We start from the raw sequence: 21,197 nt of genomic DNA, 5'->3' as shown, positions 1-21,197 counted from the left end.
AAATATCCTCTTCCTCCAGGAGGATGACAGGAACTGTATGGCACTTTGGGAGAGAATGAGTCACACACCCAACCCTAAAAGCATGAATAACCAATTTCTTCCTATTTAAAAAATCTTTTAACTATATGGTGATGGTTTTTGAATATTAAGTGTGAAAGATTCTCAAATTAACACTGACGAGCAGCAACATGAATACTACTTTCTTGGTCATATTTACATCAGCCGAAAGGTAATTAGTCTGATATGGCAAGAGGATATTATGGAATCCCATAGCTTGTATGATTGCAGGGGTGAGGGGGACAGTCAACTACCAAAACAAAAGTCTACTACTGAAGTCCCAGGCAAGCGACCACTCTGAAGTGATGACTATAAGAAACTCGAACGCTTGGGCTGGGGTATTTATGTTCCAGTGGCCTCTGAATTAAAGGGGTAGCTCTTCTTCTTTCCGCCCCCCCCCCCCCCCCCCCCCAACCCTGCAACCAGGTGGATCATACTCTGGTGAGGCCCGAGGGACTCAGGGTTAAGATCTCTTGGCCTGCTGTTGGGTTATTGTTACCACCCCCTGTAGGGACAGAGATTGTATAGCATCCGCTTCCCCTCCAACAAATATTTTATGTTTATTGAGAACTCAAAAATACAAAAGAATCAGCAACATGCTAAAAGCAGGCACAAGAATCGGTAATATGCGAAAAGCATTTACAAGATACCAAAACTGCCAGCAACTCTCTCTCCTCTTTCCCCCCGGCCCCAGCCCCAGTATCCCCACGTCGACGGAAATGCGCCCAAACTAGCAGCACAGACCACTGGAAAAGGACACACCGATATGGGACATGGCGGGAGAGAGTGAGTACTCCCATTACAAAAAAAACCCAAGACCGAATACAGAGCAACCACAAAAAAAACAAAAACAATTAAGCACCAGGCAAAGCAGCCAGCATTCAAGCCAGCGCATGCTCCCCCGCCCACCTTCCCCAGCTCCAGCAACAGCCCCATGTCGGTGAAGAGGCGCCCGGAATCTGCACAGTCCACTGGAAAAGGACAGGCAATGCTCGGTTGAGGGGAGCGAGCAAGAGAACACCCCCTCCCCCTCATTAGCACCGGGAGGGACCCTTTAATCCCCAATGCACAGAAGGAGGGCCGCAACTGGTGAGAATCCAGTTGCTAGCCCCAAAGAAAAATACAATAAGAACCATACAATCCCCTAACCATGCAAGAAAACCAACATCAGTACAAACCGTACACATGGTCAATTAATTGGGCCACTACTCTGCTGCTCTCACAGTTCCGGCACCCGGCCCAAAACTGCAAAATCGAGCATGTTCTCCTCCACTTTCAGCCCGGCAGCAGGCCAACCAAAATCTTCCCCATGCTCCACTCCCAGCCGATAAGTAGAAAAGCCGCCAGTAACAAGTAAGAGTCCCAGGCGTGGCAACTGCAGGCAGGCATCAGGCAAACAGAAGATAAACCCCAACCTGGAAGCAGTTCGGTGAAGGATATCCTGCAGGGAGTGGAGACAAGTGATTGTTGTGACTAGTGTGGAATAAAGTGAGATGTACCCTGTCAGCCTGGCCTCTCGTGGAGTCTTTGCCTCCGTCTACAACAGTTGTGACATATATCAATCCGGAACTTTGCACTGAAGCTCCGGTGTTTACTCACCATGATAGTTTGATGCAGATTTTAAACCCTGGCACACGTAAGGGTAGGAATGCTACCAATAACCAAAAGCTCACACCTTGGCTCACTGTCCTGCCAAATTGTGAGATTTGCTGTGCAAAGACTTTGAGGACAAAGAACACCATGACCAATATTCCCTGTGCTTGGATGAGTAACAGTTCGAACTGTTCACAACCTATCACTTCAAGATCATATTTCAATTACTGATTGTTTGATTCGAGATGCAACTGGTTAGATCATGTTTGGTTAACAATCAAGAGTCTGAAGAGTATGTGAACTTCACTCTTCTTGTCATAACTGACTCTGAAGAAAGGACAGTTCTTTTAGCACCTTTTTGTTATAACACTGTTTCTTTCATTTATTCCAGGATTCTTCACAGAATAAAACCCATTGGCGCAAAGATTTCCTGGTAGAGTATACTGGAGAAGGTGATGACAAGACAGACCCTGCATGCCCCAACGTAGGACCAGGTGTAGCTGTAAGTATTCTACAAGAATAGCTTGTGTTTATATAGATTTTTAACATACAAAATGACCCGAGCTGCCTTCAGGGCAGAATCTGATATTAAAAAAGACGCTGCATTCCTCATTTGGAGAGCCTTGGTGTTGGTGTTATCACGGCAAGGTTCTCAATAGTGAAGGTTTTTCTTTCAACTGCTTCATTTATTGAATCAGCATTGGGAGACTTTTTCCACAGAGTGGAGTGTTTGTGCAGGTGAGCTAATGTTGACTAAAGCATCAGCATTGACTTTCCTGATGGCGCAGTGGTTCACGGTTCCATTTGGACAAAGCCACGCAGGTCAAAGAAAATTCTAGGTTTGCTCCCTTTTATTGATTCAAAAACAGTCCAATTTGGGTGACAGCTGAAAACTATCAAGTGCTTTTATGAATTTAATTATTTAGCTGCTGTCTGATAGTTAGCCACACATTCTTGAACTAAAGGAAAAATGTAGCAGGGTGAATTGACTTTTTATCTCTCTCCACCATTCAAGGACCGCTGCAAAGATTGTGTGTGGAAAAGGACAGCCCTGGACTTAACTTTGGTGTTCAAATCATTAACCAGTGTTCACTGAACATGAGTGCATGAGCGTGAGGTCAGGTGTAATGCCTGGATCTGGCATGTCTCTCTTGTGGGGACCATGAATTGGATTCAATTTGAATTGTTTTTTGGAGCAGGCAAGGAGCTGGATTAGGGGTTTTCCCCTGACAACACTCCGCTCTGGCTTTGGAACTCTGATAAAGTAATAATTTAAAAATTTAAAAATTGGGCTGCCTCATAAACCAGCACTGCAAGCATCAAAGAGGGAGGGAGTAGGTGACTTCAACATTTTACCTGTGGTTAAAAATTTGCTTTTAAAGTTTATATAATCGAAGTAATGTTGATTTAACAAGCTGTGCTTGTGAAGCCGAGTTTAAAGAATTTCAGGGTGGCACGTGGCATAGTGGTTAGCACTGCAGCCTGTGGCACTGAGGACCCGGGTTCAAATCCCGGCCCTGGGTCACTGTCTGTGTGGAGTTTGCACATTCTCCCCTTGTCTGCGTGGGTTTCACCCCCACAACCCAAAGATGTGCAGGTTAGGTGGGTTGGCCACGCGAAATTGCCCTTAATTCGGAAAAAAAATAATTGGGTACTCTAAATTTAAAAAAAAAAATTTAAAAAATTGTTTGAGTTTCAAAGCATTGCACTCCCTTTTAATGGTTTCTCCTTTCTTTAGGAATGTTTTCCTGATTGCGTGTGTGAAGATGCTTTTAACAACACATACGCCTGTGTGCGGACATTATCTAAAAGCAATCTACAGTACTGTGAATTTGCTGACAGTGAGGTAGGTGCTATTTCTCAGTCCAATGCTTGTGTGCATCATTTTGCTGCCAATCGATGCAGGTGTGTTTTCTGCAAGCAATGGAATCCCATATACACAATGTTTTCTTGTTCACTGATATTTGAAAATGATAGTCTCTTGGTTGATGTACATGCCACTTTAAATAAATTCAAATTTCATAGCATTAACTTACTCTGAATTATTTATGTTAGTTATTTGTGCTCTTTCTGGTTTCAGTCCTTTGTAGAAGTTTATAACTTGACCTCTGACCCACACCAACTGATCAATATTGCCAAAACTGTGGACCCCTCACTACTTGTGAAGATGAACCAGCGGTTGATAAAGCTGGAATCTTGTTCCGGCAATGATTGCCGTTTGATCAAGGCAGAGGAAGATGGGTAAGTGTTAGCATGCTCCGATCATGATGAAGGTGCATGTCTGCACTCTGAATTTTGCTCAATCATTTGTTGAATTTCTCTTTTTTTCACCTGTCATGTGTTTGTACTGAGTCTAAAGATTATTGGTTGAAGTCCAAATCCAGAACTGGAACACAAAAATCTGGAGTGACACTTCAATAAGTTGATCTTTTCTCCACACCCTAGCTATGACTATAACATTACATTCTGCAGTCTCTCCTTCCTTCCCTATATATGGTATGCGCTGTCTGTATAGCATGCAAGAAACAATACTTTTCACTGTATACTAATACATGTGACAATAATAAATCAAATAAATCCAGTAATGAGGGAGTGCTGCACTGTTTCAGCTGTCATCTTTCGGATAAAACATTAAACTGAGGCCCATCTGCCTGCGGGTGAAAAGATATCCCATGACAGTGGAAGAACAGCAGGGGAATCATCCCCCATGTGTGCTGGTCAATATTTATCCCTCACCCAACATCACTAAAACGCAGGATCTGGTTATTAGCACATTGCTGTTCATGGGAGCTTCCTGTGTCAAATTGATTGTCATTTTCCGAAACACCACAGTGATGCCACTTAATTGGCTGTAAGATGCTTTGTGATGAACTGTGGTTGATAAAGATGCTATGTAAACCCAATATTTTGTTCTATTTTATAATTTCCTGAATCCTGAAGTGAAATTACTACCTTTCTCCCAAGAAGGCACTGTGACTCTTGTTGGAATTTGGCATCAAAGGCAACAGTCTCCTCTGAGTCCTTTGCCAGAATTTACAGCGTTCTTGTGTGAGGCCGAGCAGTGAATGTCATTTGAATGTATAAGGCATCACCGCTAAGACTAATCTTATCCAATGGATAACCATATAAACTGAGCAGTGATCAGGGCAGGAAATGACTTCTTATCTTCACCCAACCATATCTCTGGGCATGGAAATGATTCCTGATAGGACTTTGTACTTCAACTGGAATTAACTTAATCCATAAAAGCTCCAGAATGGAAATTGGACTGTATAACCTAATCTCGCACTGAGGAAGGAAGACAATTCAATGATTTTCATGAATGTTTTTAGTACCTGAAGTTTGGCCATTGAATATAAATAAACCAATTTCAGTGGCCTGTAGAGACAAACTTCAGCCTCAGCAATTGTTAACAATTCTCATTTGAACTACACTGGATTATGGTTCTGTAAACAGTCTCTGGTAAGGTGGGGGAAGGAAAGAGTTCCTGAGGTTTCCTAACTATTTGATTACACTCTGTTACAGATTTGATTCCTAGTTGGATAAATTTACGGAAGAGTTCCTGCCCTTCTGATATTTAATTTGGGGAAACAAAATGTACCTGCCTCCAAAAGGAAAGAAACATCTGAATGTGAATTGTTGTAAACCCAGAGATTTGGGTCCACAAACGAGTCAAGCGTGCAATAACTTAAATTGGGAAGAATATGAATTGTTTTTATTGTTGAATACTCCACACAAGAACTTTGCTCATGCAATTTTGGGCTAGCCTCCTGCCTTTTTCGGAAAACCCAGCAATGGTTTTGGCATGATGACTTCAATATAGTTTCACACTGTTAATGGTTGGCACATGTTTGGAAATAGATCAGTACATATACCCGTCAACCATTTCAGCTGGCAACTGCAGCGTTCCTATTTTTATTAGTCATGACAGATATCCCCCACCCTATCCATGGCTTGGTTTTGTTGTTTTTCAAGTTTCTTCCCCTACTGATGTAAGAATCAATTCCGAGTGAACAGCTGAGCTGGGATTGTTTTCCATCAGAGCAGAACTCCTTAATGGGCTTGAATGTGTGACATCAACCAATGAACTGATGAACTTTGGTGCCTGGAGTGACTTAATTTAGTAAAATCCGACATAAGATTGAATTGCTGAGAAGGAAAAACCTGCACTCTCCTGTGAAATTACAAGTAACTGAGCCATCTCAATCTATTCTGCTCGCTTTCTACACTGAATGTAAATGATAAAAAGGGCAATTTATATGAAAGTTAGCATGTCAGACGCTTTTAATGTTTTGCTTCACCTTGTACTAACCCACTTGAATCACCATTATTCCATGCATTAGAATTTTCCCACATGCTGGAAACATTTTGGAGAATTACTGCATTAAACCCAATGAAGGGAAACTCCTCTTTGGAATAATTGTCTGAAAATAACCCTTGTTTTTGCTATATTTACGAATGGAAATCCTTGAAAGAGAATGAATGTTGCAAAATTATCTGTTATCTGCGAACTGAGGTTTGTCGTCTGAATTTTGAAGTTTATTGCATTTTTCTCCTTTTTGTATTATCAGGCTGTTTCTCAATGTAGGAGAAAGTGATGAGAAATTAAAATGCACCTATGTGAATTCTGAAATGATTCATACTGGTTAAAGCTGATTGTTTATTCAGACTGGGTGTGGTGTTTTGCTGCTATTTGAATAAACACGAAGTAGCAGATCCACGATCAATGATCACTAAAGCGAGGTTGTAGTCCACCTGAAGGCTTTAATAGGCTAGATGTTCTCCCCAGCAGCTCAGGTACAGAATGAACACTGCTGGGGCGACACGGGCTCTTGTACCCCGCCTAGCAGGGTGGAGCTACCATACATCCTAACCAATGGAAAGCATACAGTTTCCACCAATGGTGCTCCAGCCTATCAGGTACCGTAATACCTCTAATACCACATTCACCCCCTGTTAAAAAAGAGTCCGGCGGGGGTGGTGGCCTGATACTACAAACATGGCCACGTGGTAGAATTAGTTATGGAGGTACCGTAATACCTCCGTACAGCGTTTGTAACTATTTACAATTGATGATTTAAATTTACAGTTTACAATTTACAATGAACCAATCAGTCGATCAGCAGCCCTGTTTCTCCCCAAACCAGGAGTGCACGATAGAATTCTTCCAGGGGTTTGTCGCCTTGTTGCAAGCAGGTGCCGGGTGTAGACCTGGTTTACCGGGCGAATATAATGTCCTTTTAGCAGATCTATTGCTGCATCGAAGTCTTCCGCTTCCTCGATGAGGGTGTAAATCTCCGGGCTCACCCTTGAGTGCAGGACTTGCATTTTCTGCTCTCCCGTGGGTGTGTTTTCGGCTGTCCCGAGATACCCTTCAAAGCACGCCAGCCAGTGCCTGAAGACTGCCGCTGAGTTCGCCGCGTGGGGGCTGAGTTGCAGACACTCCAGCTTGCTTCGGAGCTCCATCCTTTCTTTTTAAAAAAAAAAAAAAAAAAACTAGCTTATTAAATTGATGCACAATCAATGACCACTAAAGCGAGGTTGTAGTCCAACTGAAGGCTTTAATAAGCTAGATGTTTCCCCCAGCAGCTCAGGTACAGAATGAAGGCGGCATGGGCTCTTATATCCTGCCTAGCAGGGCGGAGCTGCCATACATCCTAACCAATAGAAAGCATACAGTTTCCACCAATGGTGCTCCAGCCTATCGGGTACCGTAATACCTCTAATACCACAGTTGCCTAGGGCAGGGCCAAAACAATTTCATACGTTAATACTTACAGCCCCATGTTAGCTGAAGCCCTCATTGGACATGTTTCTGGTCTGGATGAAAGGCATAACACATCTTCAAGAGTGCACTACAAAGGGGGGAAAAATATAAAGGGTTGCTCAAATTGTGACTACTTTGCATTATATCTAGCAGAATTATCTCCATTGTCTTCGATTTGACCACAATGTCACCTACCCCATCCCTGTCAGTTTTCCAAAGATATTGTTTGTTTCTGGCAGCCTGGATCCATCTTCCATCAACTTTACCACCTCATCTCCTTCCCAGGCGAGCACAATGAACTCGACACTTGCTTATGAATTAACTCCTACAGCATTATTCAGGTCCCCAAACACTCATGGAAGTGTGAGACAGTGATATGCATATACATTCTTCAATGGGTTTGTCTGATTATGGTGAGGTCTGCTTTTCAAGTGAGAAAACAAAATGGATTTTGGAATTCCTGTTGTGGAAGTGCTGGCTCTTTGTCATTGGTACTTCTATAATGTTCCAAGAAAGTTCAATGTACGATCTAAAGCCAATAGCTCTTCCTTTTAAGCCCTCTGCCCTTGATATTGACACCACACAATTGTAACTTCCAAATACTTGCTGTCAGCAAGTGCTCGTAATGTGATTGTGTGTCCTGCCCTGTCTGTGAAAGGAGATCTGAGCAATGTGGGATACAGATATGAGGTGCCAGATTTTCATCAAGGCGATGAGTCTCAGGAGTCAGGAAAATTCCTGCCTCAATTGGAGTACCCCCACCACCTACATGCAATTTTTGATTCGGGGACTGGGACAAAATCAGGCTGGTTGCCTCCAGAGGTAGGCTTGAACGGAAATAGAGACAGACTGATTGTTCTGCTGGCAGAGTACAAGGCCCTCCTCCATTCACCGGGATAGAAGCCCAGCTGTAACCATGATTATCAGGCCTTCAAGCCTCACTCTCCCAAAGCTCCCATGTCCCATTCCCCTATTCTGGTGTTCCAATATCTCCCATGGCCTTCAAACCTACCATGCCCTTCATATCTCTGATAGCCCCCATATCTCTCAATGTCTCTGTACCAATTCTCCCAGTATTGATAGACACAGAACCGAAGAGCCATTAGCAAGTCTTTGAAATGATCTTAAAATTGACAACAAAGCAGAGGTCTTCCATAGAATCCCTACAGAAGGGAGAAGGAGGCCACTTACAACCTCCAAGTGCCAACCAATCAACTATAAACTTTTCTCCACTTCACCGTGCATAATCCTGTGTAGATAAACACATTATAGAAAAATGACTTGCTGCAAGGCATTCAAGATGTCAATCAAACAGCTCTACAAACCTTGCCTGCTGAACAAAGTGGATGAGTCATTCCTGGGGCTATCCTAAGCATTCACAATGAGACCATTTGGCAACTGTATCAGCAGGAGCAGTGAGAACAGAATATTCTCACTGACCTACTTCAGCTCCCAATCCATCAATGTTTCAGATTTAATATTCTTGCTCTTGTGTTTAAGTCTCTCCTGAAAATCGTAACCACCTTCAGCCCTAAAATCATCTGAGATCCCCATGTTCATCCAACTCATCCCTTGTGCACCCCCAGCTTCCTCAATTCCTCCATTGCTGGCCATGCCTTCAACCATCAAGGTTGTAACCTTCAGAATTTCCTCCTCAAAACAATTCTTGCCTCCTTTTATACGCTCCTTAAAACCTCCAGCTTTGGCCAAGTTTTTAATCATCCTTCAACAATATCCTTATTTGGCTTTTATGCACTGACACTTCGGTGAAACACAATGAGAAGTTTTCCTCTCTTAAAGTCACTACATAAATGCAAGCTGCCCTGTTACCATTCAAATTCTATTAATCTGCAACATATTTGAGTTCTGAACAGTTATCAGACCAGAAGCATCAAATTCTATTTCTCCCTTGATTCTGTCAAACCTGCTGAGTATTTGCACTAAAAAAAAACTTAATTGCCTATTTTCAGCATCCAGAGCATTTTGCTTTTTGTTGACAGCTCAATCCTTCTGCTCCAAAATGGCTTTCGATATTGTGGCAAAAACATCAGCGACTAGATCAGGGATTGATCTACTTCCCTAGTGCTCACTTATTGAACGGAAGCTATGCAAAATACAGAGCTGTGGTCAGAAGCAGCTTTTTCCAAACAAACAATAGCTCATTTTGACGAGCCTTTGCATTTAAAATTGCAAATGCTTCGACCAAGAGCGGAGGTAAGAAGCCATCGACACTGTCCTGTGGAGCTGGCACAAGAGGATTTACTGACACAGCGCAATTTTGAAAGGAGAAGTGTCCGTTGAAGGTTTCATTCTGAAAATGGTAATATTTTACATTCTTCTTTTGACTTTTGGTTCAGCGAAGTGGTGACGTAAGATCAGAGGAAACCAGGTGTGTATGAACTATTGACACTGTCGGGCTCAGGTGTTCTGCTGCGATGGAAATAAAGGACAGACATATAATGGCACAGAAAGTGAATCAGGACTAAATCCCTTCCCTATGATTACGTGCCAATTGCCCAAGGCTGAACTGGGCTCTTCACAACCTTCCCTGAGGTCAGCTTCCCATCAACATCCACGCCATTAACAAGACCACTTCCAACACCACACCCAACTCTGCTCCTATCTCATCCGTGCCTTTGTTTCCTTTAGACTTGGCTATTCCAGTGCTGTCTTGGACAGTCTCCCACATTCTACCCTTCATAAGTATAAGATTATATAAAATTCTGCTTTTTTTCGAACTCTCATCACGTCCTGTTCATCCATTGACCATGTGCTTGCTGACCTAAGCAACAGCTCAATGTTAAAATTCTCATTATTGTTTCCAAGTTCTTCCATTGCCTTGCCCCTTCTTACCTCTAATTTCTCCAGCCCTATAATCCACATTCCTCCAATCGTGGCCTCTTACACATCCCTGATAGGAATTGTTCCATTATTGATGGGCCTGCCTTTAGCTCGCAAGGCCTTAATCTCTGGAATTCCTCCCTTGAATCTCACGTTCTTTCTCTCGCCCTTTAAGACTCTCCTTAAAACTTACCTATTTGACCAAGCTATTGGTCATAAGCCCTCATACTACTTTGTGGCTTCATGTTAAATTTTGTTTGATAATGATCCAATGACATGCCTGGGCTGTTGTACTACTTCAAAAGTGCGATATAAATATAAATTGTTTTTGTGAGACAATAAAGTTCCTACACACTAAATTTGAGTACATTTGGATCATTGACATCTGAACAAACTCGTGCAGTGAAACTTTGGTCATACTTCATAGACTATGAAAAGTTCTGAACAACGAAATAGAATATTCAGTTCTATTTTTTTTTTAAGTACTTCAACTATCTTGGATTTAGTATGTACAATACCTTAAAAGAAGTTTTAAAGGTTTTTTTTTTGTTGCAGCAGGATTATTTATGTTGATGGTGATATTTGTTCCTTTAGGTATTTTCTCCTTTTGCTTTTGTTACACTGTGCTTGAGCTTCAATTCTGAAGTAGTGACCTGTTCTGAAACTGTGACATGCACCACACTTAAAATTGCTGTTGACAAGAATTAGGGGAGGAGATAGAGGAGGGTATGTGGGCTGATGCCCTAAGCAGGGTAAATTCCTCTTCCTCATGCGCCAGGCTTAGCCTGATTCAATTTAAGGTGCTACATAGAGCACACATAACGGGAGCAAGATTGAGCAGGTTCTTTGGAGTGGAGGACAAATGTGGGAGGTGTGGCGGGAGCCCGGCAAACCATGCACATATGTTTTGGGCGTGCCCGGCACTGGAAGGGTATTGGAAGGGAGTGACGGGAGTGATTTCGCAGGTGGTGAAGGCCCGGGTCAAACCAGGCTGGGGGTTAGCTCTATTTGGAGTTGCAGAAGAGCCGGGAGTGCAGGAGGCGAAAGAGGCCGATGTCGTGGCCTTTGCGTCCCTAGTAGCCCGGCGCAGGATCCTACTCATGTGGAAGGAGGTGAAACCCCCCGGACTAGAGGCCTGGGTAAATGATATGGCGGGGTTCATTAAACTGGAGCAGATAAAGTTTGCCCTGAGAGGATCGGCTCAAGGGTTCACCAGGCGGTGGCAGCCATTTCTCGACTACCTAGGGGAACATTAGAGGGAAGACAGATGACCAGCAGCAGCAACCCAGGGGGAGGGGGGGGGTTTAGTTTAGTTTAGGTCAATAGACGATGGGGTTTTGTTACCTGTGTATTGTTAAAAATTTCTGTTCTGTTATTGTTTTGTTTGCTTTGTAAGAGGGAAAAATTGTTGTTTGGAAAAAAATGTCAATAAAATATATTTAAAAAAAAAAAAAAAAAAAATTGCTGTTGACAAAACCTAACTCCTGATAACTCTTAGAAGGTGCTTTGTGCTTCAACGTAATCTGAAGTCCGAGTCAGCACTGGAATAATTCAGTGCAAATGCATGTCGGGGTGCTTCCATGGTAATTTTGAACCACAAATAAGACCTGGTAAGAAAGGCACCAGTTGTCCTGTGCTCAGCAAATAGTTTTATTGTACAGTTAGCTGTAAAGATGCATTGACAAAAGATACAGAAAGTTTGCAAAGATGTACTGAAGAATGTTTATTCCCAGAAGGCTTTAGGTGGATTATTTTTTGGATTCATGCACTGACAAAGATCAACTGTTTATTATTCTTAACAGTCTAGTTTGGAAAGCTACAGACCAGTATCTTATAATGTGTCCAGTTGAGTACATTAATGGATTGGTGCATCTTAATTTACCGTGACTGAACTGTGTGCAGTTGTCTCCAAGTATGTACCCTCCTTCAGACCTACAACCTTCTAAAATCTCTGTGTTCATCCAATTCCAAAATCTCTGTGTTCATCCGATTCCAATCTATTTTGCATCCCTCCTTCCATCATATCACAGTAATGCTTGTGCCTTCAATGGCCTGACCCTCGAGGTCTGGAATTCCCGCTGACTCTCTATCATGCTCCAAAAAAGCTCCTAGCTTTTTGATTAATGCTTTGGTCAATTGTCCAAATGTCACTTTAATTGGCTTGATGTCAAACTTTGTCTGACAATGCATCTACAAAGTCCCTTATTAAATTTTACTCTGCTGAAGGTATGAAATACACATGGAAGATGTCCTGGAGTTCGGTCATAGATCAGCCATTGAACGCCATCAAGCCCAAAGACACAAGAATGTACAAGGGAGAATAACGAGTAGAAATGCAGTCATTAGAAAAGATTCTAGGAAATTAAGTGGATGTTTCAGTAAACATCACTGTGTGTCCCACATGGTTTCTTGCCTCCCTAGTCCAGGGTAAAGGATATAATGGAGAAGTTGCGGAATATTCTGCTGGGGGCAGGCATGGACCAGAGGATGTGGTACATGTTGGTAACAATGACATATAGAGAGTAGGATTGGAAGTCTCTATCATTGGATAGAGGGGCATAGACAGAGTGGATAGTCAGAGGCTTTTCCCCGGGGTAGAGGGGTCAATTACTAGGGGGCATAGGTTTAAGGTGAGAGGGGCAAGGTTTAGAGTAGATGTACGAGGCAGGTTTTTTACACAGAGGGTAGTGGGTGGCTGGAACTCGCTACCGGAGGAGGTGGTGGAAGCAGGGACGATAGTGACATTTAAGGGGCATCTTGACAAATACATGAATAGGATGGGAATAGAGGGATAGGGACCCAGGAAGTGTAGAAGTTTGTAGTTTAGTCGGGCAGCATGGTCGGCACGGGCTTGGAGGGCCGAAGGGCCTGTTCCTGTGCTGTACATTTCTTTGATGTGGAGATGCCGGCGTTGGACTGGGGTGAGCACAGTACAAAGTCTTACAACACCAGGTTAAAGTCCAACAGGTTTGTTTCGATGTCACTAGCTTTCGGAGCGCTGCTCCTTCCTCAGGTGAATGAAGAGGTCTGTTCCAGAAACACATATATAGACAGATTCAAAGATGCCATACTCGTGCGACTCGGCCAACGTTGTCTACCTCATACGCTGCAGGAAAGGATGTCCCGAAGCGTGGTACATTGGCGAGACCATGCAGATGCTGCGACAACGAATGAACGGACATCGCGCAACAATCACCAGGCAGGAATGTTCCCTTCCAGTCGGGGAACACTTCAGCAGTCAAGGGCATTCAGCCTCTGATCTCCGGGTAAGCGTTCTCCAAGGCGGCCTTCAGGACGCGCGACAACGCAGAATCGCCGAGCAGAAACTTATAGCCAAGTTCCGCACACATGAGTGCAGCCTCACCGGGGATCTGGGATTCATGTCGCATTACATTCATCCCCCACCATCTGGCCTGCGAAATCCTACCAACTGTCCTGGCTTGATACAATTCACACCTCTTTAACCTGGGGTTACCCCATCTCTGGATCTGTAAAGATTTAATCACCTGTTAATGGTCGCATTCCAAGCATTGTTTGGCATCTTTGAATCTGTCTATATATGTGTTTCTGGAACATACCTCTTCATTCACCTGAGGAAGGAGCAGCGCTCCGAAAGCTAGTGACATTGAAACAAACCTGTTGGACTTTAACCTGGTGTTGTAAGACTTCGTACTGTACATTTCTTTGTTCTTTGATTTTCAGGAGCTAGAGGAAGAAAGCTCAAAAGCAGGACATTTAAAGTATGTCTAGATACTCCCAATTCCTAGTGCGACTGAGAGTAGAAATAAGGAGAAAAAGATGAACAAGGAGCTTGGGGGATAGTACAGCAGGGAGGGTTTCAGATTCTTGGGACACTGTGATAAGTCATGGCAAGAAGCACCTATTCAAAAGGACTGGGAACAATACACTTGCGACAAGATTCAGTCGTGCAGTTGGAGGGTTTAAACTAAATTGGCGGGGGGGGGGGGGGGGGGAATTGGGACAAATATACAGAATTAGAAAATAGGAATAAGGGGGGCGATTCTCCAATATGGAGCTCAAGTGTTCGTGCCGTCGTTAACGATGCTGAGTTTCACGGCGGCGCGAACCAGGCTCGGGTACGACCGATTCTGGCTCCCACAGGGGGCCAGCACGGCGCTGGAGCGGTTCACGCCACTCCAGCCGCCTTTCCATGCGCGAAATGGGCGCCGTGCCAACCCGCGCATGCGCAGTTGGGCCGCGCCAACCTGCGCATGCGCGGGGGACTTCTTTAGTGCGCCGGCCCCGACTCAACATGGTGTTGGTGTTCAGGGGCCAGTCATGCCAGAAAGTAGGCTGGTGGGGGGAGAGAGGCCTGCCCGCCGATCGGTGGGCCCCGAACGTGGGCCAGACCCCAGCGGTGCCCCCCACCCCCGGTGAAGGAGCCCCCCTCCCCATAGGCAGCCCCCCAACCATTCGCGCAGAGTTCCCGCCGGCAGCAATCGGAGCCGGCGGGACTCTGTCGGATCCGCGCGGCCGCTTGGCCTATCCGAGCCGGAGAATAGGTGGCCCCGCCGAATCCAGCGGCCGGTGCCGTGCCAAACGTGCCGGCGCAAATGGCGGCGATTCTCCGCACCTCGGAGCATCGCGCGCCTGCGTAGGGGTGTGGTGGCGCGGTTGCGGCGATTCTCCGGCCCAGCGAGGGGCTCGGAGAAACACCCCCAAGGTGCTGTTATGAATATGTAATTTAATAATTCATATGTTTTAGGAATATAACTTGCATTTGATTGATAGTAGAGAACTTGAGTATACTGTTGAAGCTTATCATCTTGCACTCATCAGGACAGATTCTGAAGAATACCAATTATGAAGGGAACACAAATTTATATTGCATGAGAAAAAAGTGCAAATTGCTTGGCAAGTAGACTCTGATTGGTGAAGGTGTTGTCAGGCAAATATACCTGGGAATAGGTAACCGCCAAGAGTCCCAGTTGAGAAGGGAAGAAAAATATAAATACATATTTACGTCAAACGGGCTACTCTGCAAAATTATCACTGTTTTTATAAAATGGACAAGGCAGTACTCATACCAGAGGACAAACCACAGAGTTTCATTATCTTTAAAAAAAAAGGGACTAAGGCCTGATACTGCACAAACCATCTTTGCATTTCTGAAGAAAAATTCCGGTCAGCTGATGTGACTCCAAATGACCAATGTGGTTAATTCCTTTTATAAAAACTTTTTTAAAAATCCAATTAAGGGGCAATTTAGCATGGCCAATCCACCTACTCTGCACATCTTTGGATTGTGGGGGTGAGACCCATGCAGACATAGGGAGAATGTGCAAACTCCACACGGACAGTGACCCGGGACCTGGATCGACCCCAGGTCCGCAGTACCATGAGGCAGCAGTGCTAACCACTGCGCCACCATGCCACCCTCTGTATGTTGTCCATATGGATTTTAAGAAAGCCTTTGACAAAGAATCAATTAAAGTCATGTTAACAAGGTTTCAGCTCATGAAATAGGAGAGTCATTGTAAGCTTGGATAAAAATTTGACTTGAGGATAGAAAACATCAAGTCAGTTGTTTTTCAAACTGGAGGATGGAATACAGTGATGTTCGCCATTGTTCAGTGCCACATCCCTGCATTTATTGATAAATGTATATGATATCGATATTCGAATGCGGTACACAGTGGTTAGCACTGTTGCTTCACAGTGCCAGTGTTCGATTCCCAGCTTGGGTTACTGTCTGTGCGGTGTCTGCACATTCTCCATGTGTCTGCGTGGGTTTTTTCCCGGCGCTCCGGTTTCTTCCCAAAAGTCCTGAAAGATGTGCTTGTTGGGTGAATTGGATATTTTGAATTCTCCCTCAGTGCACCTGAACATGCACTGGAGTGTGGCGACGAGGGGATTTTCAAAATAACTTTATTGCAGTGTTAATGTAAGACCACTTGTGACACTAATAAAGATTATTTTTTCAAATCATTATTAAAGTAAAATTTAAAAATTTGTTGATGGTTTTAAACGTGGAGGTGTGGCTGACAATGAACACAATGCCAAAAAACCATCAGAGGACATAGAAAAGCTCGCTTAATGGGCAGACATGAATCAGATGAAATTTCATGCAAAGAAGTGTGAGTTTGCACTTTAACAGAAGGAGCAGGGAGAGAGCACAGACCTGAAAGGGTACAAGGGATAGAGGGTCCCTGGGGCCGAAGGGGAGTTTCTCTGCATAGACCTTGGAAGGCAGCAGGCCACATTGAGAAAGTAGTTAGCAAAACATATGGGATCTTGGGTTTCATAAATAGAGATATGAAGAACAAATGCTGGGCCTGTATAAATTTCTGGTTAGGCTACAACTAGAGTATTGCAAGTCAGGTCTAGTCACCATATTTTAGGATGGATGTAAGAGTCCTTGAAAGGATGCAGAGGAGATTTACCAGAATGGTACCAAAGGTGATGGATTTTCGATGTAAGGAGCTGGATTCTCCATTTCCTGACGCCGTTTAGAGACTCCTGATCAGGCGGAGAATCCAGCATTGTCAAAAAAACTCTGTTATGGGGGGTCTCTGGTGGGGGTCGGGTCACCCTCACACGGCCGTACTGTGAGGGGGGTTGACCCTGCAATTACCCGTGCTGCTAGGATGAGGACAGCTACCAGACCTCGCTATCAGGCTGCCAACTCAAAATGGCGATCTGATATCAGTATTTGCAAAGGAATTCCTTGCGATCCCTGTTATACATAAATATGCTTGGCAGGGAGATAGTGAATCACCTATGGGCACCACTCCCCATGTGAGCGCAAATCCAAGGCAATTCATCTCCAGCAGGAGAGCCTAGTTGGATTTGGATTTGATTTATTGTCACATGTACCAAGGTACAGTGAAACGTATTGATCTGCGTACAGTCCAGACACATTGTTCCATAGATGAAAAAACATAGGACATACATAAATACATAATGTAAATACATAGACACAGGCATCAGATGAAGCATGCGGAGTGTAGTATGACTCAGCAGAGAAGATGTGTGAAAAGATCAGTTCAGTCCGTAAGGTCATTCAGCCCAGGCACTGATCTCCTTGATCCTGAAGCGGGACAAGGATCCCCTACAGTGTGGGTTCTTACAGGCCGATTTCGTTGTTAAATGTAGATGCCAAGGTGCTGGCGAAGGTCTTAGCCACGAGAATTGAGGACTGGGTGTCGCAGGTGATCCACGAAGACCAGATGGTCGTGAAGGGGAGGCAGTTGAACGCGAATGTGCGGAGGCTCCTGAACGTTATTATGATGCCGGTGAGGGAGTGGGAGGCGGAGGTAGTGTGGCGATGGACGCTGAGAAGGCCTTCGAGAGGGTAGAGTGGGGGTACTTGTGGGAGGTGCTGAAGAGGTTCGGGTTTGGGGAGAGGTTCGTCAGGTGGGTTAGGCTGTTGTACGAGTCCCGATGGCGAGTGTGGCCACGAACAAGAGGAGGTCTGAGTCAGGGATGTCCCCTGTTCCCCCTGCTCTTCGCACTGGCGATTGAACCCCTGGCTATGGTACTGAGGGAGTCGGGGAACTGGAGGGGGTGAGTGCGGGATGGGGAGGAGCATAGGGTGTCGCTCTATGCGGACGACTTGCTGCTACATGTGGCGGACACGGTGGGGAGAATGCCGGAGGTGATGAGGATCTTCAGGGAGTTCGGGGATTTCTCCGGGTACAAGCTCAAGTTGAGCTTGAAGGGAAGAGCGAGTTGTTCGTGGTTCACCCAGGGGGATTGGCGAGCTCCCACTAAAAAGGGCGGAGAGGAGCTTCAGGTATTTGGGGCTCCAGGTGGCCAGGAGCTGGGGGGCCCTGTATAGACTTAATTTCATGAGGCTAGTGGAGGAGGAGTTTAAGAGGTGGGACGCGCTGCCGCTGTCCCTGGCGGGTAGGGTGCAGTCAGTTAAGATGACGGTGCTCCCAAGGTTTTTGTTTCTGTTCCAGTGCCTACCAATTCTTATCCCGAAGGCCTTCTTTAGGCAGGTCAACAGGAGCATAACGGGGTTTGTGTGGGTGCGAGGGACTGCGAGGGTGAGACGGGTGATCCTGGAGCGGAGGAGGGATGGGGGGGGGGCTGGCACTGCCCAACCTCTGTGGGTACTACTGGGCCGCCATTGTGCCGATGGTGCACAAGTGGGTGATGGAGGGGGAGGAGGCTGCATGGAAGAGGCTGGAGACGGTGTCTTGTGAAGGTACGAGTCTGGAAGGCGCTGGCAACGGTGCCGCTGCCGCTCCCTCCAATGAGGTATACCACGAGCCCGGTAGTGGCGGCTACCCTCAAAATCTGGGGGCAGTGGAGGCGGCACAGGGGGGAAGTGGGGGCCTCTATGTGGACCCCAATACGGGGGAACCACCGATTTGTCCCAGGGAGAATAGATGGAGGGTTTTTGGGGTGGCACAGGGCAGGGATAAGAAGGTTGGGGGACCTGTTAGTGGATGGGAAGTTTGCAAGCCTGGGTGAGCTGGAGGAGAAGTATGGGCTCCCCCCGGGGAACACCTTTAGATATCTACAGGTAAGGGCGTTTGCCAGGCGGCAAGTGGTGGAATTCCCGCTGCTGCGGCCACGCACCGTACAGGGCAGGGTGCTCTCGGGGAGAGGGGGGGTGTTGGAGAGGGGAAGATCTCGGCAACTTACCAGATGATGCAGGAGGAGGAGGAGGACTCGATGGCGGAGTTGAAAGGTAAGTGGGAGAAGGAGTTGGGGGAGGAGATCGAGGAGGGGACATGGGCAGATGCCCTTGGTAGGGTGAACTCTTCCTCTTCGTGCGCGAGGCTCAGCCTCATACAGTTTAAAGTGCTGCACAGGGCACACATGACCAGGGCAAGGATGAGCCATTTTTTGGGGGGTGAGGACAGGTGTGTTAGGGGCTCAGGGAGCCCAGCAAACCACACCCAAATGTTCTGGGCATGCCCAGCACTGGAGGAGTTTTGGAAGGGCGTAGCAAGAACAATGTCGAGGGTGGTAGGATCCAGGATCAAACCAGGCTGGGGCTCGCAATATTTGGGGTTGCAGGGGAGCCGGGAGTGCAGGAGGCGAAAGAGGCCGGTATTCTGGCATTTGCGTCCCTGGTAGCCCGGCGAAGGATCCTTCTTCAGTGGAAGGATGCGAGGCCCCCAAGCGTGGAATCCTGGATCAACGATATGGCGGGGTTTATTAAATTGGAGAGGGTGAAATTTGCCTTAAGGGGATCGGTGTAAGGGTTTTTCAGGCGGTGGCAACCGTTCTTGGACTTCCTGGCAGAACGGTAGACAATGGTCAGCAGCAGCAGGGCGGGGGGGTTCTATTTTATTTTTGTTTGTCTATTGTAGCGCACAAAGACTCACGAGAGACGAATAGAGATGAAGTCGATGAGGCTTTATTAAGCGTGACTTGTTCCCCGCAGTTCAGTAACAGACTGGCCTGCGGAGGAGAACTCCTGGTTCTTATACTCCGCCTTCAGGGCGGAGCTAGAGGTCAACAGCCAACCAGGACCCGGGATCTGTCAGCCAATGACATCACGGCTTCACAGTCCCACATGACCCCTAATGCATACTACCACATCTATACTGGGGGATCTGAGGGGGTGTATATATTTTCTACTTTTGCTATGTGTTAATTCGGGGTGTTAATTTATTATTTATAGGGGGAGGGGGGTATGGGGCTGTTTTATTTAGTTTTGTATTCAATTCTATCGGGTTCCTTTTTCATTTTGTTGTTGATACTTTGTGAAAACGTCAATAAAAATTATTTTTTAAAAAAAAATCTCATTCAGGAGTCTGGTAACAGCGGGAAGGAAGCTATTTCTGAAGTGCATGTTCTCAGACTTTTGTCTCTCCGATTGAAGAAGTTGGAAGAGTGAATAACCTGGGTGGGAAGAGTCTTTGAACATGCTGCCTGCTTTCCCACGGCAGCGGGAGGAGCAGACAGAGTCAGTGGATGGGAGGCTGGTTCACGTGATGGACTGGGCTGTGTTCACGACTCTCTGTAGTTTCTTACGGTCTTAAGCCGAGTAGTCGCCATACCAGATTGTGATGCAGCCAGATAGGATGCTTTCTCTGGTGCATCTGTAAAAATTGAGAAGAGTCAATGTGGTGATGCCAAATTTCCTTAGTTTCCTAAATGGAAAAACGTTCTTCCTCAGCAAGGACTAATGACTTGGAATCATTGCCTGTGAGAGCGTTGAAGTGGAGGTGATGAATAATTTTAAAAGGAAATTCTGGGCACTTGAGCAAATTAAATTTACAGGGTTATGAGAATAGAGTGGGGCGATGGCATTGATTGGATTGTCCTACAGAGAGCCACCATATGTTGATTGACCAAATTGTCTCCCTTCTGTGCTGTCATGACTCCAAGACTAATTATTTCTGTCCTCTTCTCAGAATCTCCCCAAACCTCGAAATTTGACAAATATGTGAGTATAATATTGTCTAATATATGGAATCTTACTTTCTTGTATGGGTGAGTTACTGATATAGTATTCAAATCATGATTTGAAGGTACAGCAATTTGACAAGAAATATGAACAAACTAGAGTCACATCAAGGAGACTGTTTAAACAAACACGGGATCATTTTGACTGTGGGTGATGGTGTAAATTGAACAATATATTTCTCTTGATTATCATTTCCATTTGATAAAATATAGCCCAAAATTGTTCCCAATGTTAAACAAGGTGGTCTTAATGTGCAGTAAACCAAAACATGGTGGAAATACAAAGCAGGACAGTTAGATAATCAGGTACACGTTTTGAGTGTAATATTGTTGGCAATGCAAAATTGAGAAGCAAAACAACTCAATATGGCAGACTTGGCAACGTAGCCAAGCAACTCTAACCAGTACTACAACATCCCTGCACACGTTTGGAGGTTGGAACCTTGATTTGTGGCAACTTGCACATAAATTATCCAAGAGGTAAGTGTCCCTATGGGGAGGGAACATGCACTCTGTGTCAGGGAAGAACTCGAATGATATTCTTCCA

At 45.3% G+C, this 21,197-nt stretch overlaps 2 protein-coding genes across 2 annotated transcripts in view; both read left to right on the top strand.

Annotated features, from left to right (window-relative positions):
- The window catches only part of gnsb (glucosamine (N-acetyl)-6-sulfatase (Sanfilippo disease IIID), b), a 59,755-nt gene extending 53,469 nt beyond the window's left edge, over positions 1-6,286 (top strand). Inside the window, exons 11-14 of the mRNA XM_072485763.1 lie at positions 2,042-2,152; positions 3,389-3,496; positions 3,731-3,891; positions 5,176-6,286. Coding sequence (XP_072341864.1) covers positions 2,042-2,152; positions 3,389-3,496; positions 3,731-3,891; positions 5,176-5,188 — 393 coding nt within the window. The 3' untranslated portion in view covers positions 5,189-6,286. The remainder of the gene's footprint in view (positions 1-2,041; positions 2,153-3,388; positions 3,497-3,730; positions 3,892-5,175) is intronic.
- A 2,642-nt stretch (positions 6,287-8,928) lies between these two features.
- Positions 8,929-21,197, top strand: part of LOC140396903 (uncharacterized) — a 117,290-nt gene continuing 105,021 nt past the window's right edge. Inside the window, exons 1-2 of the mRNA XM_072485757.1 lie at positions 8,929-9,737; positions 20,599-20,630. Coding sequence (XP_072341858.1) covers positions 9,735-9,737; positions 20,599-20,630 — 35 coding nt within the window. The 5' untranslated portion in view covers positions 8,929-9,734. The remainder of the gene's footprint in view (positions 9,738-20,598; positions 20,631-21,197) is intronic.

This window comes from Scyliorhinus torazame, chromosome 20, assembly GCF_047496885.1.
Source record: "Scyliorhinus torazame isolate Kashiwa2021f chromosome 20, sScyTor2.1, whole genome shotgun sequence".
NCBI lineage: Eukaryota > Metazoa > Chordata > Chondrichthyes > Carcharhiniformes > Scyliorhinidae > Scyliorhinus > Scyliorhinus torazame.
This window is presented reverse-complemented; position numbering and strand designations above follow the sequence as displayed.